General features: G+C 35.1%; 1 protein-coding gene across 1 annotated transcript in view; it reads right to left on the reverse strand.

The window, feature by feature from the left end:
- Positions 1–27701, reverse strand: part of Polr2A (RNA polymerase II subunit RpII215) — a 224370-nt gene that overhangs the window by 17345 nt on the left and 179324 nt on the right. The window contains exons 20-22 of the mRNA XM_090413957.1: positions 22509–22613; positions 14620–14802; positions 4134–4337 (exon numbers count right to left, since the gene is read on the reverse strand). Coding sequence (XP_090270083.1) covers positions 4134–4337; positions 14620–14802; positions 22509–22613 — 492 coding nt within the window. The remainder of the gene's footprint in view (positions 1–4133; positions 4338–14619; positions 14803–22508; positions 22614–27701) is intronic.

The raw sequence follows: 27701 nt of genomic DNA on the forward strand, positions 1-27701 counted from the left end.
GATGAAAAGCCAAACGGCTAGTTTTCTGGCAACCTTAATAGAAATTAAGGGGATAAAATTCCCTTGTTGTTTTATAGCCAGTAAGTGAAACTCAAGATCAAGAACTACGATCTATGAGTTTCATACTGAAAAACTGTTGGCGAAACCAAGTGTAAGTGACCACTTGGTAGTACAACACTAAGGCAACTCGAAGCAAAGGTGGAGCAAGCTCCCTCACTATTCTTGATATTTTCTCATAATGTAAAACACAGCTCCTAGGAGATGTAATACTGTCATTACATTACGAGGAGAGGTCACTACCCAGACCGGTTTACTGGCTATAAAACAACAAGGGAATTTTATCCCCTTAATTTCTAATAATAATAATAATTATGGTAAATATCTACTGAATTCCTGTTCAGAAAATGAACAAGTCATTACTGACCCCATTCTATGTTTTTTAATCTTGATAAAGATGTACATGCAAAAGGAAAGAAGACACAAGACATAACTAATGTAAAGATATAACTAATTAATAATATCTTCACATCAGTCCAGGCCACAGGAGTAAGAAATGATCACCATTTAGTTTTCAGCAGGATAAAAATGAAAAGAAAACTGAAAAGAAAATACATATGAAAATTTTAAAAACAAATGAGTTAAGCAACTTTCAGAGGTAAACTGTGCACTCAATGTTATTTAAGAGAAAAAAAATTAACATGAAAACAAGAATCAAACCCTGGAATCAGTGGAAAACTAAGGGGAGAAAAAACCAAAAAAACCAATTCAGTCAGAAAAGCCAAGTCATGAAACAAGGATGGAAAAATAAGAACTTACAGTAGACAGACAAAAAAAGAAAAATAGGTAGTCCAGGAAAGAAAGAAAGTACTGAAAGTTTCTAGCAAGCAGATGCCCTCAGAGAATAAAACAGAAAATATAAGAAAGCTGTGTAAAAATAACTAAAGTCATGAAGAAGATTTCGGAAAGGACAAGGAGATAAACATCAGGAGGACAACAGTATGTTGTGATATGAAATCTGGAGATGTTAATCTTAGCTGTTCATGCCGATGATTTTATACACTTCAATAAATCTAGCACAAGATTTCAGGTTTCTTTAACTAAGCTGAATAACTGCTGTAACAAATTTGGTATGAAAATCAGCAATAAAAAGAAAACGACTATGAGAAATACATGGAATAACAGAGAAATTAGTCAAAACACTAGCTGTATACAAGATAATATTCAAACTAATGTTAACTTATGGATCTGAAAGCTGGGTCAGAAAATAAAGCAGTTCATGAAAGACTAGAGATTGTAGATAAAAGTTCTGAGAAAAATTAAGAGAGTGAGTAGATGGCATCAGTGGGAGAAATGTTAAAAATTAATGGAACTTAATGTTAGCATTCCAGAATATATGAGCAGAATTAATCTCAGCTGATATGGTCACTTAAACAGAATTAGAAAGTTAGCAAAACAGCAAGAAAAATGCCCAGAGGAAGATCAAGTTCTATGTGGACTGATGCAGTTACAAGTCTGTTGAAGACCAAAATATAAAATCTGACAATACTGGAGTCTTAACAAGTAAGAGGGAAAACAAGGAAAACTGTTGATAGGAAATTGGTAATAATATAAACTTAATTATGTGGTACTACATAATATCCTGTACACTCCTTGAGGATTTCATCATGTATCCTGGATTTCATGGAGAGATAGAAAGACTAAAATTAATCCACAAGTTATAAGGTCTGCTTTAAATGGATATCCGTTTTGGAAAAATCAGTAACAGCAGTGTGTACGTTTATCATGTTTTGAAACTAAAATAACATCGTTAACAATGTAAGAATGATTTTTGATATTAAATTTCCAATATTGCTGATGAATCAACATCTCTATACATATAAATAAGCAACTGCATTTATTTCAATCATCACATTTCTCCTTGGCACTAGATCAAGTCCTGGATTGGCTTTAGATAAGTGTACAATGATATTCAGATAGTGTGTCTTCCTGTCTATAACAAACCTACTATCATTAACTGTACACCTAAAAATTTAATAATATATGAAAAAATACTATAAAAATGTTCCTCTAAGTATCAACTGAATTTGTTACAAGTTGGAGTATAGACAGAAATTTGCAGATTAAGGAATAAGAGAAAGAAGAAAATACTTAAAAATATATTTTGATAAACATTTAATATGAGAAACAAAACAAAATGATCTTTTCATACATAGGCTACTCAAGGATGAAAAATTCTTGAAGATTGTTGTCCCCTTCCTTTCAGTATATGTTAATCCAACTCGCACCTCCCCCTTTTCTTAGTTAAACATTTGCTAAAACTTAAGAAAAAAGAACATAACCAGACACAAATATATATCAAATATATTTTTAAGTATTTTATACCTTTGTTAGATATTTTATTTGGGATCAGCTAATATTATATGGAGATTGCTTTTCCCTTCTTCACCTGCTAAAGAAGCAACCACTGAGAATATATAACCAACAGACAAAATGCACTGGCCTCATTGCCTTAGTGTTTTTCCTGTAATACCAACTACACAAAAACTAAATTTTTCTTCCATGGCTAAATCTATTCGATTTACACTTTACATGTGTTGCATCATGAGGTTCTCTCTCTCTCTCTCTCTCTTCCATCTGATTCAGACGGGTTGGGTCTCCTCCAAATGAGGAGGCACGGTGAAATAATGCAGCCGGCACACTACTCCTCTGCTGCATTCCTATTGGAGGTATTCATGACTGCAGTGTGTGTGTTCATGGAGCCAGTTTGCCAATTTGTGGGATGAAAAAACCCCAGCAAAACTGGGAGGAAACCCCTACTGCCCGTGACCAAGACCGGCTAACTTGGCTATGGCTGAGGAAGATTCTTGAGCTCTTCACATCTCCGACAGGAATTGAACCTAGGACAGCCCTTCCTCAGGCATATAGTTGCAAAGCGCACAGCCACTAGGCTAACCGCACAGACCATCATGAGGTTATAAGAATTAATCAAGCACAATCCTTTTTAGGCTGGAAAGCTATGTCAGCTCTGAACTATTCATTCATTCAAACTACTGAGGTCTTCCTGTACACACACAACAAATAGATATATTTATCATATTTTTCCAAGTATAAGATGATACTTTTTTCCCTAAAATTTTTAGATCAAAAATTGGGGGTCGTCTTATACATGGGGTAACCGGTTGAGAGACCCGCGGTTGCTGTGGCGAAACTGCCAATACCTTGTATCCACAAACAGGCTTCCGCCAATCACTAGCCCTTTTAATTCTGTCAATTGACGTCATTATTGGCTGATTCTGAATAAACCAATCAGAATTCTGAAAGCATTCATATGTCTGCAACTCGTTGGCGGGGTAAGTTAATGCATTAACAATATTTTGAGCACTAGCCCATAAAAATGTCCGAAAATAAAAAACGACTGTCATACTCTTCAAAATTCAAGTTTAAAAGTCATAAATTATGCAAAAGAACATGGAAATAAAGCTTCAGAGAGACAGTTTGGACCTCCTCCCACTCAGTGTATGATTAGACAGTGGAGAAAACATGAAAAACAACTACTCAAGATGCCAAAAAAAGAAGAGGGCCTTAAGAGGAAAACCAGCAAAATGGCCAAACTTGGAGCAGAGGCTTAAGACTTGGATTATGGAGCAGCACCAGAGTGGGATATGTTTGTCAACCAAGCTTATTCAATATGAGGCAAAAAGGTTTGCAAGAGAAATGAACATTATTGATTTCACAAGAAAGGCAAAATGGTGCTTCATCTTCATGAGGAGAGAAGGGTTGGCCATGAGAACACGAACCAAGTTAGCTCAGAAAATGCATCTCAGTATGTATCTTAAAAACATTACCTAATTACTAAATATACTTTGAATATTTAAAAAAAAAAATCAAATGTGTTCTATTTTATGTTTATAATATTGATTTCTTAATTTTGGATTCGAAAAAGTAGGGTTCATCTTATACATGGAAAAATATAGTAATTAAGTGTAGTTATTAGTGAGAATACCATGTTCACTTAAAAATAATCATTCATTGACAAGAAAAAATGTCATTCATATTGCTTGTTATCTTGTCATTTACATTATTAAATACATAGGAAAATACTAAAAAAAAATTTTTTAAAAATGTTTACATACGGTTTCTTCAAAAGAGCACCTCATAAGAGCTCCAGTATCCTGTCTATTGATACCATGACGAGTAATTGCCATTAAATGGCCTTTTGCTGTCATCACATCACAAAGCAAAGCAAGGTGACGATAGTTAACATAAGAGCCATCAAAAGAGATGACATGATTCATTTCTTTTTCAACAGCTTTCCTGACTGCTTCAATACCCATCACCTAGAGAAAAAAAACATAATTTCAATTTTTTTTCCAATAATTCTTAGCATCAAAATATTATTTCTTTAACTATATAATTACCCATTTCTTTTACAACATGATGCTTTTCTTTTAACCACAGCGCCATCAATATGGAATATCAATGGTATTACAATTTTAATATGCACTTCGCATCAATGGTAACCTGGACATATATACATATATATATATACACACATATATATATAATGTGTATATACATACGTCTTGGCCAGTTGGATGGCTAATGTTACTCCCACCCAAGAAACGTTATAAACCTACAGCACATCAGTGCCATGGCCAGGTTAAGGATTTTTTTCCTTCTTAACATCATCCAGAAACTCTGCTCTAGAGACTAAACATGGAACTTTTTTTCAAGCCATTTCACATTTTAAGTAAATAGGGTGGTGGTTTCATTCTGAGTGATGAAATTTGTCTCCCATCAAAGGACAGACATTCATGGTCATGGTGGATTCAAACTCGCAGCCTGCTGGTTGGAGAGAGCAAGAAGACTACTCAGCCAACCAAGGACAGCAATTATCAGGTAATACCTAAAATCACATACAGTAAACAAGTTTAATTCAACCTCATATAATTCAGCATCCCATTTAATCCAAAGTAGAGCTCATCCTGCTATGAAATACATGCCATTTGAACTCATTTTGAAATATGTGTAATTTCTAATTCAAATATAAACTGTATATCTAACTCTCTCCACCAAGCCACTTTTACTTTGATCAACATTGATAATATTATTGCAACTTTTAAAAAATATCTTTCTTTCGATTTTTCTTTTTTTGTCCCAAATATTTTGTACTTTTCAAAAGTTGAACCCCAATTTATAATTTTCAACATGAATGGCAATGGCCATTAAGTTTCTTAAGAAATAAAATTATTGTCTCAAAATGTTTCCTTTTTTATGTGGATCATTACTTTCAGAAATAATGAATATTCACATAAAAGTTGGAAGTTTTTTTTTTCTTATAGTCTAACCAAGTGGGGAAAAAAAAAACTTCCAATATCTTTCTCTATATCAAGAGTAATTTAATTATAAGGTGGTACACCTTTTGGCAACTCGTATAGGTAAATAGGACTTCTCCATTGCTTCTGCCTTAGTATCACCACCTCTGGGTCTGGCTCCCACTGACTCAATAAAGGTCGAAACCGGTCTGGGTAGTGGCCCTTCCCTTAATGCATAGCATTATACATGTCTGCAAGGAGATGTGTTTTGAATTATGGGAGATACTGAGACAAGGAGTGATGAGAGCTTGGTCCACCTTTACCACGAGTTGCCTCAGTCCTGAAGATACTTCATGTGCAAACTTTGTTTGCTTACACTTGAATAAAGGATTAAACTAAATTTCTCACATAATAGTTATTTTAGTGCCATGTTGAAATCTATAAATAGTCCATGATTATATATGCTTGTAGGTGACTTCATTAGTTGAATTACGCTGCTGTCTCTTTGCAGCAAAGATGTCACATTCATATGAAAGTTATTTATGTAACACCTAGCATTCTCAAGGATTGTAGTATACTTTTATAATTTAACTTGGTGATTGATGGTACTGATCTCAGGGTCAGGATGTTGGGCTCTGGTCCTCACATACACTCAACTCTCACTTATGGCTCCAAGAAGTTGGTAGTGCACACCAGCGGCCACACTCCGGTAAACCGCCTCGGCTGGCAGACTAAACTAAGTGAGGGTATCAGCAATATAGAATGCTGTAAATAGGAAATGTCACCCTTTATGTGCACGAAGTCTGGAATGGCCAAGATGGCAGAAGAATCAATACTGACTGATCAATGGCATGACAGCAAGATGTGCAGCACACTCCTGACATCTAAGGGACTTGTGGCCAGCTGTCGTGGAAGAGATCAGAGGCTCACCATGTATTTATCCATTGTCAACCATGAAACACACCGTGTCACAATATGAAGTTAGAGATGTGGTTGAGACCCCTGCAACCATCAGCTCTTATAGCTACAGGGAAGAAGGGCTTGAAATTGGGAATTGTAAGACAAGAACTACTAAAGTAGTGTATGAAGATAATATCCCAAACCTTCCATGGAGGATATTTTCTGATGTCCCTTGTCTGAAAACCAGGAGCAATCTCTTGAAAATAGTAACATGGAATGTCAGAACACTCTACGAGGCAGGCAAATTAGATAACCTACTCCAGGAATTAGAAGTGATGAAGGCCGATATTGCAGGTATCAGTGAAGTGAGGTGGACAGATACAGGCATAATAAGAAGAAAAAATCACACTATAATCTACTCTGGAAGCGACTTACACCTTAATGGAGTAGTACTTGTCCTAAGTAATAGAATTGCAAAATCTCTACAGGGATATTGGCCCATAAATGACAGAATCATAACAGCCAAAAGAACTGCACAACCATTCAACCTGTATATTATCCAAGCATATGAGCCAACCCAAGATCACCCAGATGAAGAGTTGGAACAATTTTATGAAGAAATCCAAACTGCAATCTCCAGTGCTAAGTCAGATGATGTTATTATAATGATGGGCGACTAAATGCAAAAGTGGGCTCAGAAAAAAATCTCATTTGCATGGGAAACCAAGGGGCTTGGAATCAGAAATGAAAGATTAATTCAGTTCTGTGAAACCAATGACCTAATAATTGCCAACACACTGTTTAAACATCCTCCCAGAAGACTATATACCTGGACAAGCCCTGGGGACATCTATAGAAACCAAATTGACTATATAATAATAAGCAAAAGATTCTGAAATGCAACAACACAACAAAAAACATATCCTAGAGCAGACATAGGATCAGACCACAACCCAGTGATTGCAAAAATCAAAATAAAACTTAAGATACCAAGCCAACCATTCATAAGAGAAACTTATAATTCAGACTCACTTAACAACCAAGAAGTTAAAGACTGCTTTATAAAAGAATTTACAAAATCCCTTAACAAGTCTGACACCACAACTCAAAGAGAAGAAAACCAATTGATGAAATTAACATGAACTGGCAAACATTCAAGAATAGCATCAATGAAGCAGCCAAAAATACACTCCCACAATTAAAAAGGAATAAACCTTGGATGAATGAAAAAATACTGACATTGATGGAACAAAGAAAAAAGTTAAAGAACAAACCTGAATATAAAAGCATGAATAAAGAACTAAAAAAAGAATGCAGTAAAGTCAAAGAAGAATGGATTAAATATAAATGTATAAATATAGAAAACCCAGAAGCAGAGAAATGCATGAAAAGATCAGAGAAATGACAAGCTAGACAAATACAGCAAACCATGCAAGTGTCATTAGAGACTGAAGAGACCATATTCTAATGAATAAAAAAGAAATCATGAAAAGATGAATTGAATACACAAGGAAATTATATGAACAACAAAGAAATGGTATTCCTGAAGAGACTGATTTAGAACGACCATCCATTTAACTCTGTGAAGTTGAAAATGCCTTCAGAAAACTAAAACCACATAAAGCTGCAGGAATAGATAACATCTTGGCAGAATGGTTGAGGGCTCTCGATGAAGGAGGACTGAAATTTCTAACAAAATTATGCAATCAAATATACGAGACTGGATTTCTACCCAAAGATATTAATCACTCAATTTTCGTTCGATTCCCAAAAAAACAAAAGCTACAAGATGTGAAGAGTTTAGGACAATCAGCCTCATCAGTCAAGTATCAAAAGTCCTCCTATACGTTATTCTTGAAAGAAATAAAAGAAAAATAAACATAAAAATAAATGATACACAAAGTGGCTTCAAGGAAAATGTGGGTACAAGAGAAGGTATTTTCAATGTCAGAACCATCATAGAAAGATATCTAGAAAAACAAAAAGATGTGTACCTCTGCTTCATAGATTACAAAAAAGGCATTCGACAATGTCCAACATGAACAATTAATTGAAATCCTTTCAAAAATAGGCATGGATGGAAAAGACATTAGGCTATTAACTAATATTTACTGAAAACAGACTGCATCTTTGAGAATAAATAGAGAGACCTCAGAAGAATTCCCAGTTCAGAAAGGTATGAGACAAGGCAGTGTCTTTTCTCTGATTCTCTTTAACCTGCACACAGAAGAAATATTTAATAAAATTAGTAACCTCAAAGGAATCACTGTAGGGGCAAAAATATTAATAACCTAAGATATGCAGATGACACAGTTCTTCTAGCTGAAAACAAATATGACCTCAAAACTCTTATAGATAAAACCCTCAAGTATAGTGAACAGTATAGCTTCAGTTTCAACTTTAAAAAGACAAAAATCATGATAATTTCAAGAGAAAAGAAAATACCAAAAATATGCATCAATATAAAAGGAAATAAATTAGACCAAGTGGAAAAATACATATACCTCGGACACTTGATCACAGAGAATGGCAGGACAGAAGATGAAATTAGAAAAAGGATTGAAATTGCAAGGTCAACATTCAACAGTATGAAAAATCTACTAACATCTAGAGAATTAAATCTGAAAACAAGACTAAGAATCTCCAAATGCTACATATGGTCTACATTATTATATGGAGTAGAGACATGGACACTCTCCAATCTGAGTGTGAAAAAACTGGAGGCCTTTGAAATGTGGATACTCTGCAGAATTATGAGAATATCATGGAAAGACAAAAAGACAAATGAAGAGGCACTAGAAATGGCAGGCATAAACAGGAGCCTGATTAAAGAAATTAAAAAGAGAAAAGTCAGATATTTTTTCTCGAAGGAACTGTTGAGGGAAAGAGAAAGAGAGGAAGACAAAGACTGGAGTGGATGAAAAATACAGAAGACTGAACCTATCTCTCATATGAGGAATACAGCAGAGAGGTGCAGAATAGGACATGGTGGAGACACATGGTAGTCAATCTCCTGGAGGGAGAAGACACCTGACAGGAGGAGGATTGACGTATGAACCACAGCAGAGAAACACCAATTAATTTATTCATCATCATCAAAGTCCTGGTATATACCCTCAAGGGGTGTACAGGATATGATAGTACTACATGAAAAATTTACATCATTACTAACTTCCTAATAGTCTGTTACCTGTCAACACTCCAACGTTAACAGATCTTATATTTCTGTCTTCTAAGGCACCTTTCACTATATCAATCCATCTACATCATGATCTTCCTCTCGGTCTTTTCCCTGCCAACTTGGAAGATAATACTTGTTTTGCTAATCTTTCCTCGCCCATTCTGTTTACGCGACCATACCACGAGAGATTAGCTCTGCTAAAGCATTCCTGGATGCTGACAATGTCAAGTTCTTTCCTAATATCCTCGTTTTTAATATGATATTGCCATTCATGCCATCTGTTCATGCCCCTAATCTTTCTCAGGATGCTCATAACTGCAGTCTCTAGTCTTTGGTCGGGTGTTTTACTTCTGACCCAGCTCTCAGATCCATAGGTTAAAACTGGTTTGAACACTGTCTTGTATACAGCTAATTTAGTGTTCCGACTAATTTCTCTTTAATTCCATATGAATTTATTCAATTGACTTCCTACCATACCAGCTTTGTTGATTCTGTTGTCTATTTCCATATTTAATTTACCATCTTCACTAAAAATCGTGCCAAAGTAGTCGAAATGTTTTACTTGTTCCACAGGTTCTCCATTCAGAACACAGTTGACATTCTCAATAATTCTAACTATTTTCATTGTCTTTGTCTTTTTATTGCTGACCTCCATACCATATCTATTACAACAGTTATTCAATTTAGTCAGGGAGTCTTGGAGACTTCTAGCAGATTTATTTAGAAGTATAACATCATCCACATAAAGCAAAGAGCTGAGATTAACATCTTCAATTTTGATATCAGGTTTAACACCACTTTCCTTCTAATGTGGTCCATATAGATAATAAATAACAGAGGAGATAATGTACATCCTTGTCTGACACTAGATTTAACATTAAACCACCTTCCTGTACTTTCTTCAATTCTAACTGCCGACTTACAACTCAAATAAAGACTAAGTATTGTTTAATATAATGCCCCACTGATACCATATAACTGTTTTGAATAGCTTCTCTCTCTCTCTTGGCACCTTGTCATATGCCTTTTCCAGATCTGCAAAACTTAAATACAGATCTTTGTTATATTCCCATGATTTCTCATGGGAATATAACAAAGTCCTGTCATAAACTGAAAAGCTGATCCTGACAGCCTCTATTTTGACCTGAATCGAACTTGTTCTTCACCAAGCTTCTCATCCACAATCCTTCTCAACCATTTCTCAAGTATAATTGCATATATCTTACCAGGAATACTCAGTAATGAAATACCACTGTAATTCTCACATTCAGTTTTATTTCCCTTTTTTGTATATGGGTACTATGAGAGCTCTGCTCCAATCATCTGGAATTCATCCATTTATCCAGGCATTCTGAACTTTGCAGTCAGCTACTGCAAGACTTTTATGCCTCCAAACTTCAGTATTTCCAGTCGAATATCATCTACTCCTGCTGCCTTTCCTCATTTCAGGCTTTTGATGGCTTTTTCTACTTCAAGTATAGATATGTATTCCTGAGTGCATTCCTGGTCAGTGTTTTTTTTATCACTGGATGACATCACAGTGGTTTAGCAATTGAAATTTCATTTCAATTGCTATATGAAATTTTCCCAAAATATTTTTGTATAATAATATTTTTGTAGGGGTGCGTAAGGGTCAAAACTATATAAGTGAGAGACTTACACATAGGCTTTAAAGGAATGTGGTGAATTGACCAGGGCTTCTGACCTAATATCCAATCCTCATCTTCTCGTGGTGCACCCTGTTAGGTATCTACCTAGATACTAAATGAACGAGGATGGGCTGGCAATTTGGGATTTAGCCGAACAAATTGTATTCGTACTGGCTTAAACCAAAATATCAAATGATGGCACATCATGACAATAAAAAAAATTTATTTAAGTAGCTAATATTTCAATAGTTTTCAAACAGCACCACCAGAGCACAAAATATACTTGTCACTGAACAGAGAGTATTACGGTCAATTTCTAATTATAATTGAAAAAAAAAAAAAAAAAAACTAATATCCTATCATGGTGCTCCCCCCCAAAGAGACAAACAAAAGAAAGCTTATTTGGTGATATGTTTCAAGGTGTAATCTTAAAATTACTGTCTCCCTGAACTTTGGTAAAATAATGCATCTATATTTAATGGAATTAAAAGTGAATTAATGAAATGGAATTGGCCTTGTAGTCGATACTGACTATAAATAGTCTTTCCAACTCTTACAACTTCTACACAGAAGAACAGTTTTCTTCAATTTATCCTCTGTGATCAGGTATCCAGAATGGCTACCAGCTCCAATTACCAAAATGATAATAAATATACGAGGGTGGTCTGAAAAGTTCTCGGCCTTGATCATAGATGGCAACACTATCAGCAAGTTGTATTGTGTGGTTATAAAATTCTTTGTAAAAGAAGGTTTAACACCAAAAGAAATTAATTAGAAGTTCATATAAGTTTATGGGCGCTCTTCTCTTTCGTTTTCGACAATTAAGAAATGGGCTGCTGAGTTTAAATGTGGCTGTACCAGCTTTGAAGATGATCCATTTGAAGGACGTCCAAAAAGTGTAACAACACCAGAAATCATCAATCAAGTGCACAATATGGTACTGGATGACCGGCGAGTCAAAGTGCGTGAAATTGCTGAGACTATAGGCATTTCAAAAGGACGTGTAGGATATATTTCCCATGAAGAATTGCAAATGAAAAAGTTCTGTGCAAGATGGGTGCCAAGCTTGCTCACAGCAGATCAAAAACACACTCGCATTAAAATCTCTAAACAGTGCTTGGAGCGATTAACAAGAATAAAACTGATTTTGTGCATCAATTTATTACTAAGGATGAGACTTGGATTCACCATTACACACCAGAATTCACACAGCATCCAAAACAGTGGACAAAAGCCAGTTGTTCAGCACCAAAGAAGACAAGGTCAGTTCCATCAGCAGATAAGGTCATGGCGTTGGTGTTTTGGGATGCTAAAAGCCTTTTGTTTATTAATTATCTTGAAAAGGGTAAAACAATAACCAGGGAATATTATTCCAATCTTTTAACCAGACTAGATGAAAAAATTCGTGAGAAAAGGCCTGGTTTGCAGAAGAAAAAAAATCATCTGTCATCAGGACAATGCACCTGCCCACAAAGGTGTTTTGGCAATGAGAAAATTAAGGGATCTGCACTATGAATTGTTGGAACATCACTCTATTCCCAGATTTGGCTCCCTCTGACTTTTATCTCTTCCCAAAACTAAAACTCTTCCTTGCTGGTCAGCATTTTTCTTCAAATCAAGAGGCGATTGCATCTGTAGAGGGGTATCTTGCAGATCTTACTGAGAACCACTACAGGGACGGGATAATGGCAGTAGAGCATCGCTGGAATAAACGTTTTAGTCTTAAGGATAATTATGTTGGGAAAAAAAAATAAAAAATGTTGAAATTATAAATTCGTTTTTTTCATTGTTAGGCCGAGAACTTTTCAGACCGCCCTCGTAGTTATATTCTTCAAGATGGATGTTAACAGATCTTCCAAGCTTATCAATAACAAGCCACACTGCAGTCACATAGAATTTTATTCACTGCAGTCTGTGTTAGTGGATAAAGTTTGCTTTTAAGAGAACAGATGAAGGATGTTTAAAATCTTTAGCTATATTTTAAGTTGTATTCCAGAAGCAAACATTTCTGTTGGCTGAAAATGAAAAATGTCATGTCCAATGGCTGAAAAAGATAGCACTGAGTTTAGTGGCTAGAGCTGTACTATTAGGAAGCTCTGGTTTTTCTGTGTTCTGAGGATGCCATACTGCAAGGCTGGATGATGGTTACTATACAGAACACTTGGAGAACAAAGACTCACCATTGCTATGCTCAAACCCTTGCAATGCTGTGTAAATGATGCATTTGTTTTTTGGCTCTCCACTACTGCTTAATTCTCCTACCATGACACTACTACCATCAAACACAACTGAAAGACATCAATAGAAAGAGTAAACATTTATTTCTTTTTCTATTGTAAGATGCATTTTTACATGGCTGTTTAAGTGCACTGGAGCAGAAACACCCATAAAATCTTGGAATATTCCATGTGGAAAGCACATAATAAAAATTAACCAAAGATGTTTTGGTTCATTTACTGCAAACTGTGCTCTTTAGAAAATACCTTAATGGAATTATTGTTCCAAAAGACAGTAGTAAAAGGAATTTAAAATTTTGATTTCTTAATATCTGCATATATTTCATATGTGAATATAAATATAAAATTGATTCAAGTGTGACTATAGAAATGTTTGCAGATTTCACAAACTGAATGCATGTGTGAAAGAGCATCAAGTAAATTCGACAGAATGAAGCAGAGATGTTTTCAACAAGAGATCAAAACCGAAAGGGAGATTTTAAGCTGGAAACTCTGTGATAAGGTATACAAAAGTGATAAAATGAGTGAAAAATGCAACTGAGATGAGTAGTGCCTGAAGAAGCTGAGATTTGAGTTTCTAGGAAAACTGGGTGTGATTTTGCAGCATGGTGATGGAAATGAACGTCACTGAGAGAGAAACTTTATGTATACTTGTGAAACATTGGTTTTGGAAGTTTATCTCTTCAATATGTAATTCATTTTTCTTTACTTAATTTTCTATTTTAAATGGTTGTCACTTAAACTGAGCTAAAACAAAGATGGATTCCTTACTAAGCCATACACATGGACTATTTCTCAACTCCTCTACAAATTATTATTATTATGTGACACCTCCAGGGAGTACAAGGACTCATTGCAGGAGGCACTCTCTACTTTGCTAAATACATCTCATCCTCTCCACTACTGCTTAATTCTCCTACCATGACACTACTACCATCAACGCCACCTACCACCCATCATCACCAACAACAGTATTTTTTGTCTGTAAATTATGTGTTCCAAAGGTCGATTTGTCTGTATGCAGGATAAAAAAACCCTAGTTTCCAGGAGGAAAAAACCCTGTTATCTCCATATGAGTTCAGCTAACTCAACTCAACTCACCTTCCCTTCTATCTATGCATGCAAGCTAATAAGAGATTACACCAATCTTTCAGTAGGTAAAGTTGGAATGGCTTCGAAATGATTTCTATTTTTATTTTAAACAACACTTAATGAACCATTTTAGAATCAGCACTTAACCCAATTACTAAGCATAAAAAAAAAAAAAGATTACTTGTTTATTCATTTAAATGTATAACTAATCATCTCATACAAAAAAAAATAATAATAATACATACCGAGAAAATTTCACAAATGTCATTTGAATAAGTTCTTACAGGATCAACGTCTCTTTCACTCAGTACTCGCATTAAACTAGTACCATCAGTTTCTAATAGCCATTCAGCAATAGCTTTGAATTCTCCAGTATCTGTAATTACTATACGTTTTTTATTGTCGGTTGTTGGAAGGTGCATATACACCTAAAAGAAGAAAAAAGAATATTGGGGTGCTAATTTTTATTCTATTGTATAAATATCCTGACACTCACATTTCAATAAACAGATATTTTTATAAACAAAATGGCTATATTATTACATACTAAATAATATGCTATTCCAACAATTCTTAATATAAATAATTTCACATGTAAATTGATTTAATTATGAACTAGTCATTACCAAAAATTTATATCAACTCATATTTACATATTATGAATATACATAATGCAACACACAATTAAAAATTATGGTTTAGGGTGCTTAACAGTCAAAGCTGTATAATTGAGAGGAGACCTCCATATAGCCTTTAAAAGAATACAGAGAACCGACCAGGGCTTCTGACCTAATGTCCAATCCTCACCTTCTCGTGGTGCACCCTGTTGGGTATCTACTTTAATACTGAACGAACGAGGATGGGCTGGCAATTTGGGATTTAGCTGACCAAATTGTATTCTTATTGATTAAACCAAAATAAAAAATGATGGTACAACATGACAAAATTTCATGCCGGCTGGGGAGTCGCCCGGTTAAACAAGGCCCCGTTGTTTTCACCAGAGAACCAGGGCAAACAGCGAAAAGTGCTACTGGAACAAATATAAAAACAACTCCAATTCAACATCACCAGAGTTAAAGATCGGTACTATCAACATAAGAAGCCTGAATGGCAAAGAAATGGAGCTAGTTAAGGAATTAGATAAGTACCAGATCGCCATAATAGTGGTGACTGAAATAAAAAAGACAAATGGTGAGATCTTTCTGAGCAATAAATACAAAATGTTATATTCAGGCAATGACAATCAAGGAAAAGAAGGAGTAGCCATAGTATTCAACACAAAATATGAAGCTACTCTTCTTGAATGGCAGGCAGTCTCAATTAGAGTAATGTGGGCAAATATGAGAATGGGGAACTGTACAATAAGACTTATTTGTGCCTATGGTCCCACAGAAGGTTTTAATAAGGTTGAAGTGGAGGAATTTTTTGATGCTTTAGAAAAAGCAACCGACACAATGAAAAAGGAAAAGTTGGTCCTTGTTGGGGATCTAAATAGCAGAGTAGGAAATGATTGTCAGACATACAAAAATATTTTGGGAAAATTTGGAGAAAAGAGCAAAGCTAATAATAATGGCAAATACTTGTTGGATTTCTGCTCATGACATGGACTGGTTATTACTAACACCATGTTCCAACATAAAAATGTGCACAAATTCACATGGAGAGAAGAGGCTAGGAATAAGAAAAGTCTCATTGACTATGTTATTCTTGATAGTGATGTTTTCTCCCTGGTGCAGGACACCACAGTGTACAGAGGATTTGAAATTGGAAGTGATCACTATTTAGTCTTGAGCAGGATAAAACTGAATTTCATATTGAAAAGAAGAACATGTAAGAAAGTTTTAAAGCGAATAAAAGTTGAGCAGCTCTCAGATGTGAACTGTAGAAAAAAATGAAAGAGTTTGAGAACAGAATCAAACCTTGGCGATTCGGTGGCAAGCCTTGAAAAAAGCCCTGATTAACTCAGCTAGAGAGGCATGTGGTGAAGTTGTCTGCAAGGAGAGAAAAATTAGAACTCCATGGTGGACACAGGAAGTTAAAGAGGCAGTGAAGGAAAAGAAGAAAGCATATCAAAAGTTCCTGGCAAATAAGTCAACTTGTGCTCTTAGAGAATATAGAGACAAATGCAAGAATGCTAAACAGTGTGTAAAACTAGCTAAACAAAAGTCATGGGAGGACTCTGGCAAGAATATAGAAAATAAATATCAAGAAGGTGGCAAAATATTCTGGAGGTTGTTGAAGAAGCTTAGGAATGGAGGAAAGAGTGCTGTAAAAGGAGTTAGAGATGATAAAGGTGACATAAAAACGGAAGAAAAAGATATCCTTGAAGTATGGAGTAATTACTTTGAAAAACTGCTAAATGAAACAAGCAGTGATGACAGCACAGTGATAAAAAACACTGACCAGGCATGCAGTCAGGAATACATATCCATACTTGAAGTAGAAAAAGGCATCAAAGGCTTGAAATGTAGAAAGGCAGCAGGAGTAGATGATATTCGACCAGAAATGCTGAAGTATGGTGGTATAAGAGTCTTACAGTGGCTGCACTGCATAGTTCAGAAAGCCTGGACAGAGGGATGAATTCCCGATGATTGGAGTAGAGCTCTCATAGTACCCATATATAAAAAGGGAAATAAAACTGCATGTGAGAATTACAGAGGTATTTCCCAACTGAGTGTTCCTGGCAAGATCTATTCAAGTATACTTGAGAAACGGTTGAGAAGAATTGTGGAAGAAAAGCTGGGTAAAGAACAAGCTGGATTCAGGCCAAATAGAGGCTGTCAGGATCATATCTTCACTTTACGACAAACAATCGAGAAAGCATGGGAATATAACAAAGATCCGTATTTAAGTTTTGTCGATTTGGAAAAGGCATATGACAAAGTGCCAAGAGAGAGAGAGAGAGAGAAGCTATTCAATATGCTACAGTTATATGGTGTCAATGGGGCATTATATCAAGCAATACTTAGTCTTTATTTGAGTTGTAAGTCAGCAGTTAGAATTGAAAGAAGTACAGGAAGATGTTTTTATGTTAAATCTGGTGTGAGACAAGAATGTACATTATCCCCTCTGTTATTCATTATCTATATGGTTCACATTATGAAGGAAAGTGGTATTAAACATGATATCAAAATTGGAGATGTTAATGTCAGCTCTTTGCTTTATGCGGGTGATGTTATACTTCTAAATAAATCCACTAAAAGTCTGTAAGATTCTCTGACTGAATTGAATAACTGTTGTAATAGATATGGTATGAAGGTCAGCAATAAAAAGACAATGAAAATAGGCAGAATCATTGAAAATGTCAACTATGTTGTGAATGGAGAACCTGTGGAACAAGTAAAACATTTCAGCTATTTAGGCATGATTTTTAGTGGAGATGGTAAATTCAATACAGAAATAGACAACGGAATCAGCAATGCTGGTATGGTGGGAAGTCAATTGAATAAATTCATATGGAATAAGAGAGAAATTAATCGGAACACTAAATTAGCTGTATACAAGATAGTGACAGTGTTCAAACCAGTTTTAACTTATGGATTCTGAGAGTTGGGTCAGAAGTAAAACACTTGACCAAAGACTAGAGACTGCAGATATGAGGGTCCTGAGAAAGATTAGAGCCGTGAACAGATGGCATCAATGGCAATATCATATTAAAAACGAGGATATTAGGAAAGAACTTGACATTGTCGGCATCCAGGAATGCATTAGCAGATCTAATCTCCGGTGGTATGGTCACTTAAACAGAATGGACGAGGAACGATTAGCAAAACAAGTATTCTCTCCCAGGTTGGCAGGAAAACAACCCAGAGGGAGATCAAGATATATGTGGATTGATATGGTACAATGTGCCTTAAACAACAGAAATAAATAAGATCTGATAATGATAATATTGGAGTCTTGACAAGTAACAGACTGATTTTAAGGAAAAATGTAGATAGGAAGTTAGTAATGATGTAAATTTTTCATGTAGTACTATCATATCCTGTACACCCCTTGAGGGTACATGTCAGGAATTTGATGATGAACTAATTAAAAGGCCAGATTCTTTTAGTTTCAATTTTTCAGTTAACAAATGGAAATAAACAGAATTTTTAACATATGAAGAAGAATGTCCTATGTGTTATGTTAATGTAAATGCTACATATTTAGCTAAACTATATGTAACCATCTCTTTAGTGACCATGGGCCAAACAGGGATATTATTTTTGATATTTGAAATGCCAGAGGTATGAGGGGTATGTGGGGCTAAGTTTTTGGTTATATCAGGAGACCACATTTTAACCTTTTTTCATGAACTTGTTAACTTTCTTCTTCTGAGAGTTTGTAGGATTTTTGCCAAGAACTTGATATGCAGTATATCTTATGTATTAAGATCTTTCTATTATTATATTTGGAGGTATTCATTATTACCACAGAAATTCCCTTACATGCTTTAGTAATGATATTTTTTTAATTTTTTTTTTTTTTCCTCCCAAAATCTCAGTGCTCTGCATTCTGAAGTATGAGATTACTTCTGGGATCATTTAAATGTTGTTAAAATGTATTGCCTACTTAATTAGGTAAGTCACATACCTCGACCTATTGCTAACATAATATCAATCACAGGTATTTCTTAGGGTTCTATTATAAAGTTAAAACCACCTTTATTAAGATCTTGGATGACTGGCTAAGTTAAGATAAGTTAACCAAATGTGATCTGTTTATGTTGGCCTTTTATTGATTTCTTCATTAACTTAATTCTAATTTGATAAAAAAAAAAAACCTCTTATAGTTGAATTCTACCTTACTAGCAACAAGGTGATCTAGTATTTAGTATTAAGAATAGAATAGTTAATTTTGCAACTCTAAGATATTTTTGTTGATAGTATTCGGTTCCAGCAGTGCATCTTCTATTTGTTCCAGAAGTAAAACGTGACTAATTCTTTTATACATTCTTAAAGCTTTTGCTGAAAGGAATTTGTCCATGATTTTAAAAACAGACTGTAACTTTATAACTCCAGTGTCTTGATATCACTTAAAGAACATAAGTCAATTTTAAACTTTGGAAATTGTGAGTTTTTACACAGTTCTATTTGAGTGAGACACTTTTTGAATCTTTCACATATTAATACTTCCCTAACATGAAGTCCAACAAATACACCTTCCTTTAGTTTAATTTCTGAAATTTTTGAAGTGAAATACTCAAATATGCAGGTCCATTTCTATTAAACTTCATGTTAGAGGTTTAATGGAATATTAACAGTACTGGAAAGGATTAAAACTAATTTTAATACTTCCAATATTTCATCTCCGTCACAGAGACATCTTTGGGGATTACAAAAACTTTTTGTAACAACACACACTCAAATATAATACAAAGCGAAACTAAAGTCCTATCTAGGTGGTGCACCCTCTATGGGCATCTGCAGGTGGCCTGGGATGTCAAGAGGGATCTCTGATAATTAAAGTTTCCCAAATTTTGGGAAGTTTAATGCAACCATATTTGTTTAAATTAGGTTGATTCTTGAGTGCAGATGCAGATTCAAAGAATAGTCTTTCTTTTTTGAATTTACTATGGTGGAGCATGGTAGCTTTTTTCCAGGAGATCCTGTGGGATGTATCCAAAACATGGTCTGCAAGGCCAGACTGACCATCATTGTGTTTGCAGATGTAAGAACTGTGTTCTTCTAACTGGATGGATGCTGACCTGCCTGTTTGTCCGAAGTAGGCAAGTTTACAGGAACAAGGTACTCTATATACACCAGGCACTGAAAGAGGAGGGAGTCGGTCTTTAGTGGAGCAGATAAGGGTAGCAAGTTTACGATGGGACTTAAAAGCTGTATGGAGGTTGTACTTTTTTAATGATCTGGCTATTTTTTCTGAAGAACCACAGATGTAAGGAATGGTGATGGCATTTCTGAAGTCCTTCTGAAGAGATGGTCGGGGAAGGACTTGATTATTTTTTTTAATTCTGTAGTCATTATAGCCATTGGAAAGGAAGGTGTTGCGTATGTGTTTGAGTTTGGTTGAAAGGGCAGTTTTACTGGAACAAAGATTGTGGGCCCTATTGGTCAGAGTTTTAATAATGCCATATTGCTGGGAGGGGTGGTGGTGGTGGGAGAGTTTGTGAATGTATCTGCCTGTATGAGTAGGTTTTCTATATACAGAGAAAGAAAGGTTACCATTAGGAAGGCATGTTACTAAGGTGTCTAGGAAGGGTAAACTATTGTTATTGTCCTTTTCCATCGTAAACTGGATTCTTGGATGTAGACTATTGAGGTGACTGAGGAAAAAATCTAATGTGTCTGGGCCATGAGGCCAAATAGAGACAACATCATCTACATATCTTAGCCAGATGGAAGGTTTTAGAGGGAAAGAGTCAATGGCTCGTTTTTCAAAATTTTCCATGTAATAATTGGCAAGGGGGGGGGGAACCCATGGCAGTTCCCTCTATCTGTCTGTCTGTAGATTTTGTTCTTCCAAGAGAAATAACCAGAGTTGATGGCAAAGGAAAAGAGCTCTAAGATATCAGAAGGAAAAACGTTTTTTAAGAGTGTTAAGGTGTCAATTAGGTAAATATTTGTAAACAAAGAGATGATGTCAAAGCTGACTAATATATCTGTATTATTTAAAGTAAGATTTTCAATTAAGTTTTTAAAATGGGTGGAGTTTTTTTTTACATAAGATGAAGTAAGACCAGTGAGGGGGGGGGGGGTCAATGAGTTAGCTAGCTGCTTTGATAATTTGTAGCAAGGTGCATTGGTGGCATCTACTATAGGTCTTAGGGGAGAATTAGGTTTGTGGATTTTGGGAAAACCGTATATCCGGGGGAGACGAGAACAGAATGGTTTGAGTTTTTTTGTAATGTCAGGAGGCCAGGAAGAAACATTTTTAAGTAGGTTTTTTAATTTTTTAACTTGAGTTTCTGTGGGATTGTGTTCCAGTGATATGTAGGTAGCGTAATTGCGGAGAATAATATCCATTTTCCGATTATATTCTGAGGCGTTGAGAACAACAGTGGCATTACCCTTGTCAGCTCTGGTGATGACAATACTTTTTTCTTTCTGTAATTTTTTGAGGGCAGAGAGTTTACTGGAAGATAAATTAACTTTAGGAGGTGAAGAACGGGAGAGAATGTTAGCTACGTCAAGTCTGATGTTATTGGCCACCTGCAAATGCCCATAGAGGGCACACCACCTAGATAGGACTTTAGTTTCACTTTGTATTGTATTTGTGTTTGTTACAAAAAGTTTTTGTAATCCCTGAAGATGTCTCTGTGACGGAGACGAAATATTGGAAGTATTAAAATTAGTTTTAATCCTTTCTCAGTGCTGTTAATATTCCATTAAACATGAATTCTTCACAGCACTTAAGCCTAAACACATCTATTAAACTTGTTTTTTACATGTCTGTCCATATGCAAGTTATTTCAGGAATTAAAGGAATCTGGCCAGACTGCTTTTATGGAAATTTAGTATTTGGAAATAATGAAAAAATTTGTCAACCCATTCCAATTTCTGTTTCAATCAAGGGCATATAAAATGCTGAAATTATATATTACAATAACTCTGCCCTGGATGGGTGGAATTTAATGAAACCTCATATTTAAAATCTCCATATAAAATATGTTAAGTAATTTCAATTTACTTTTAATGCCAAAATTATATTTCTTAAGTACATAAATGGCCTCTATAGCTTAGTCAGCAACAGTGATGCCCGTGGGTTGGAAAGACTCCAATCCAATGAGGATAAGAACCTTTATAAAGACATTTTAACTGAAAGTGAGCTAACTAGTCCCAAAACTCGGGCTTCTCATTCCAAGACAGACAAACTGGTTACAGAATACAGCAAACCATGTAGGGAAATCAGAATAATTAATTAGGTTTCTACAAAGCAGTTGGTTGGCTGTTACAGGCCAATGAGCCTAAAAAAAAAGTGCATAAGCCAAAAATGGGTGAACATTTACTAAAGGCTATACAACTTTTTAACACTCCTATTTCTACATTATAGAATTCCTATATTCATATATACCTAATTTAACCAATATACTTTCATTCATATGAACAACATATGGATAAAATTCATAATTTGATTTCAAATGTCAATTCAGGGAGAAAAACAAGAACTTAAGCACTAGAAGAACTAAAATTACTTTTGTTATGGCTTCAATTCCCTGCAGAGTCATATCGCTCAGCATGTTAGCTTCAATACATCTTAGAAATACATCATCTTCCATTTTGTCAACTTGCTCTTCTTCCTATAAAAATTTAAATAATTTTTAGAAAAATAATTAAAATAATAATTACAATAAATAGTTAAAATTGAAACAGGGATCACTTAAGGGTCAAAGCTAGATAACTGGAAGGAGATCACGACACAGCCTTTTAAGGAATGTGGAGAACCAACTATGCCTTGTTGTTTGTCCAATGTCCAATCCTCAACTTTCTCATGGTGCACCCTCTTGGTAGGTATATACTGAGGCATTAAACAAATGAGGATGGGCTGGCAAGTTGGGATTTAGCCAACCAAACTGCATTTTTATTGCCTTAAGCAAAACAAAATGGTACAACATAAATGGAATTTCATGTATGCTAGGGAATCACTGGGCTAAACAAGGTTCCTCTGTTTTCTTAAAAGAATGAAAGTATTTTGTTTTGAAAAGCAAAAAATTACTACTTGAATAAACTCCAACTCAACATCAGTCAAATTCAAGATAGAAGTATCACTGGAAAACATAGCAGAAGTGACAGAAGAGTTAGAGAAGTACCAAGTTGACATAATTAGTTTTATCAAAACACAGAAGATGAGATGCTTTTAAATAACAAATATTGGATATTATATTATGCTACAAAGATAATCTTGAATGAAAGTAAAATCCAGTGGAGTAATATGAGCAAACATCAAAATGGGAATTAGATAACCAACAAGATTTATTTTGTGCCTATTGTGCCACAGAAGGTTCTGAAGGAAGAAATTGGTCTTTGTTAATTTAATCTAAACAGCAGGAAATAATTACAACAGGAGGAAATAATTACAGGCATAGAAATGTTTTGGAAAATTTTGAGAAAAAGAGCAAAGCAAAGGGGACAAGCCATTATGAATGCCATGTCACAACATAAATATATGCACAAATTCAGATGGAGAGAAGAAATAAGAAAAGTCTTACTATGTTATGATTGATAATATCTTCATGCTGGTTCGAGAGAAAAGTATGTAGAAAATCTGAAATAGAAAGTAATCATCATTTAGTTTTGAGCAGCATGAAATGAATATCATTGTGAAAAGAAAAGTGTGTTGGAAAGTGTTAAAAAAAAGTGTATTTTTCCACCAGAGGTCAGGCCAATAGTTGTAATGGTTGGTCAGTAACTAACTTGAGCATGCCATGTAGTTTGTAGTGCAGCTTGTTTCTTTGTACGTTGGTGATCTGAAAAGTTCTCGGCCTCAACCATAAATGGCAACACTATTGGCAAGATTTTTTTTTTCCTAAGTTGGTAAGCATCCATGTGAAATTGCAAGTCATTCTATCAAGTAGTTTTTTTATACAGCTGTCGGAAGCCAAACTGTTGTCTGTATCCCTTGAAATGGATAAAATTGAGTATCGTGCAGTTATAAAATAAAATTCTTTGTAAAAGAAGGTTTAATGCCAAAATAAATTCATTCGAAGTTCATTAAAGTTTATGGGCACTCTTCTCCTTCATTTTCGACAATTAAGGAATGGGTTGCTGAGTTTAAACATGGCCATACCAGCCTTGAAGATGATCCACGTGAAGGACATCCAAAAAGTGTAACAACACCAGAAATCATTGATCAGTGCACGATGTGGTGGATGACTGGCGAATTGAAGTGCATATAATTGCTAAGACTATAGGCATTTCAAAAGAACTTGGATTACACACCAGAATCCAAACAGTAGGTCAAAACAGTGGACAGAAGCCAGTTGTTCAGTGCCAAAAAAGACGAGGTCATGGCATCAGTGTTTTGGGATGCTAAAGGCATTTTGTTTATTAATTATCTTGAAAATGGTAAAACAATAACCGGGGAATATTATTCCGATCTTTTAACCATACTAGATGAAAAAATTCGTGAGAAAAGACCAGGTTTGCAGAAGAAACAAATCATCTGTCATCCCGACAACGCACCTGCCCACAAAAGTGTTTTGCCAATGGGAAAATTAAGGGATCTACACTATGAATTATCCTGGAATAAATTCTTCCTCGCTGGTCAGCGTTTTTTTTTTTTTAAATCAAGAGGTGATTGCAGCTGTAGAGGGGTATTTTGCAGATCTTACTGAAAACCACTACAGAAATGGGATAATGGCGCTGGAATAAACGTATTAATCTTAAGGGAGATTATGTTGAAAAATAATTTTGAAATTATAATTGTTTTTTCGTTGTTAGGCCGAGAACTTTTCAGACCACCCACATATACATGCATACTCTAGATGATGACCTTAATGTGAAGGTCGAAATGTCGAGTGTTTATTTTGGTTTATATTAAACTACAGTTTTTACTCTAACATGGTATTTTTCCATAATTTTCATTATGAATAGCCAGTTCAGCTGAACACGTTTTAGCACCAGTGCCGATATCAAATCAGTTCCTATTGCTGAATTCTTATTCAGTTTGTGCAACAACTCTAATACCTCCTCCTTATACACCGAAGTTTCTTCATCCAGTGAAGAAGTAGCAGTGAGCTCAATGTATCGTACACCAGGCTGATAGCTTGCAGCAAAATGGGCACTCAGTTTGAACAATCACTTCTGCATTCAGTAGTTTTTCTTTCAAATTCATTCTTTATTTTACTTGCAGCATAACAATATAATTCTTTTGGGCTGTCTTTAAGTTACAAAGTCAGTTTATTTTTATACTTTGACTTAGCTTTCCGTACAATACTTGTGACAATTCTACCCTGCTGCCTTAAATTATCATAACTGACATCATCCTTATGTACACACGATATTCCTTCCACATAATTGTTTTCTAACAAATCTCTTGCTTAATAAGATTACACATTCTGATATTGCATCATTTAAGTATTTTTTAAGCATTTCCCATCCAATAGCTGATACCATGGCACAGAACCCATTATACCTCCTCAGGTGGTCATAATTTGCTGCTTTGTAGTTTAGCATATAACCTTTTCTGAATGGAACATTCATAAACTTAGCCGCTTCCCAAGTGAGTACTGCATAATTACTGTCATGTGAAGCAGAATAGTTACGTCTTTAACTGAAAACCCCCCCCCCCCGACACTATAATGAGATCTAACACTCTTTGACCTCAGGTGTCTTTTGTCACATGCTGCTATACGAAGTTGCCTTGGAGCAGCTCAATAAATTCAGTTTGTTTCATTCTTCACGTGCGATGTCATAGTTACCAAATCAATGTTCGGATAATTAAAGTCCTCCATTATGATTACTCTTTTTACACCCATTGTATTTATTTGTTGATGCATTTCTTCATCACTAGTAACCGATTCACCAGGTCTGTAACAACACCCCACTATGCATTTAATCCGATGGGTGTAAAAAGAGTAATCATAATGGAGGACTTTAATTATCCGAACATTGATTTGGTAGCTATGAAATCGCACGAGAAGAATGAAACAAACTGAATTTATTGAGTTGCTCCAAGGCAACTTCGTCTAGTAGCATGTGACAGAAGAAACCCGAGGTTAAAGAGTGTTAGATCTCATTATAGTGTCGGGGGGTTCAGTTAAAGACGTCACTTTTTTGTCTCACATGACAGTAATTATGCAGTACTCAATTGGGAAGCAGCTAAGTTTATGAATGTTCCATTCAGAAAAGGTTATGTGCCAAACTACAAAGCAGGAAATTATGACCAACTGAGGGGGGGGTATAAAGCCATCTCACACCAGATGGCTTCAAACTCGCTGCCACATGAAAAACTGTTGATAGTATTGCAGTAATAGGTATCAACTCTAACTGGATTCAAGTCATTTGATACTATTAGCAGAATGCACCCCCTCCTCTCCTATCTATCCTTCCTAAAAATATTTTTTAGGAAAGATAGTACTCTTTGCCCTTGATACCAGTTACGTCTGCTTCTGATAGCCAAGTCTTACTAATGCTCACAACACGAGGTCCCACTATATTAATCAAGGCAACAAACTCTACTCCTTTGTTTCTGATACTCCTAACATTTACGTACAGACATAATTACCTGCATGCTCTTTTGTATACACTTGTCTGTGGTCTGCATGACACAGTTTGACAACTTGCAGATCTCTGTTCTTATCTAGTTCCTTACTTATGCAGACATTGTTATACATGCTTGATAGGACTGAACTGGATGAACGCAGAATTGTTCTCTCTTCGTAATCATTTCCATAATAACAATTTCCATCATTAAAACAGTTACTTAACGTTGTCTCTTAAACACAGATTCTCACAATTCCTCCCATCGGTTTCCCTGACTCTCTGAGCTAGGTCTTATATCAATTAATAACTTTTCAAGACTCCCAATGCCAAACATATTCAAGTATAGGCCATCCCTCTTATACAAATCCAATCTCTCCTCACTCCACACATCCAAAAACTCGCATCCATTCTCTCTACACATCTCTATACAGCCTATGCATTGAATCATTTGCCATCATAGCCATTCTTCTTAATTCATTCATTTTTATCATATCAAGGCAATATACTTACTATTTTCACTTTCTCACTCTTCATTCTCACCTCTTCCAACAATCCTTTCATGTCCTCTTTCATACTGAACTTATTACTAGTCATTAGTGCCTACTACAATTACAATCTCATTTACTTTTCTTTTCTGTTTTTGAACTGCTGGCATTATATTTTTAATTTTTGAACCTGAAAAAATTTATGTTATAACCCACTCATCAATGGCATGTTTTATGATAGTCATCACCATACCAAATAACATCCTTCTTTTTATAATCAAATTTACTTACCAGATTTTTGTTATTATGTAGTAACTCACCTGGTTCCATGCTTTGTTTTCCATTTTTCTGCTAAAGTATTTTATATGGATTACATTATGATGGAAAGTTGCATTAGTCCTTATATCAAAACTAGAGACATTAATCTCAGTTCTATATTTTATGCAGATGATAATAAATCCAGAAAAGTCTGTGGGAATCTTTAACTAAACTGAATGAATCTTATACAAAATTTGGTATGAAAATCAAAAATAAAAATAGAGACAATGAAAATAATCATGAACATTGTGAAAACATTAAGTGTGTCCTGAATGAGAAACTTATAACAAGTAAAATATTTCATATTTACATTTCGTAAAGATCGGTGCAACAGAATGAGCAAGGCTAGTAAGGCATGGAGCCGGATGAATAAATTTATAT

Source organism: Typopeltis vanoorti, chromosome 24 (assembly GCF_054136105.1).
Source record: "Typopeltis vanoorti isolate ZY-2024b chromosome 24, IOZ_Tvanoo_1.0, whole genome shotgun sequence".
NCBI classification, from domain to species: Eukaryota; Metazoa; Arthropoda; class Arachnida; order Uropygi; family Thelyphonidae; genus Typopeltis; species Typopeltis vanoorti.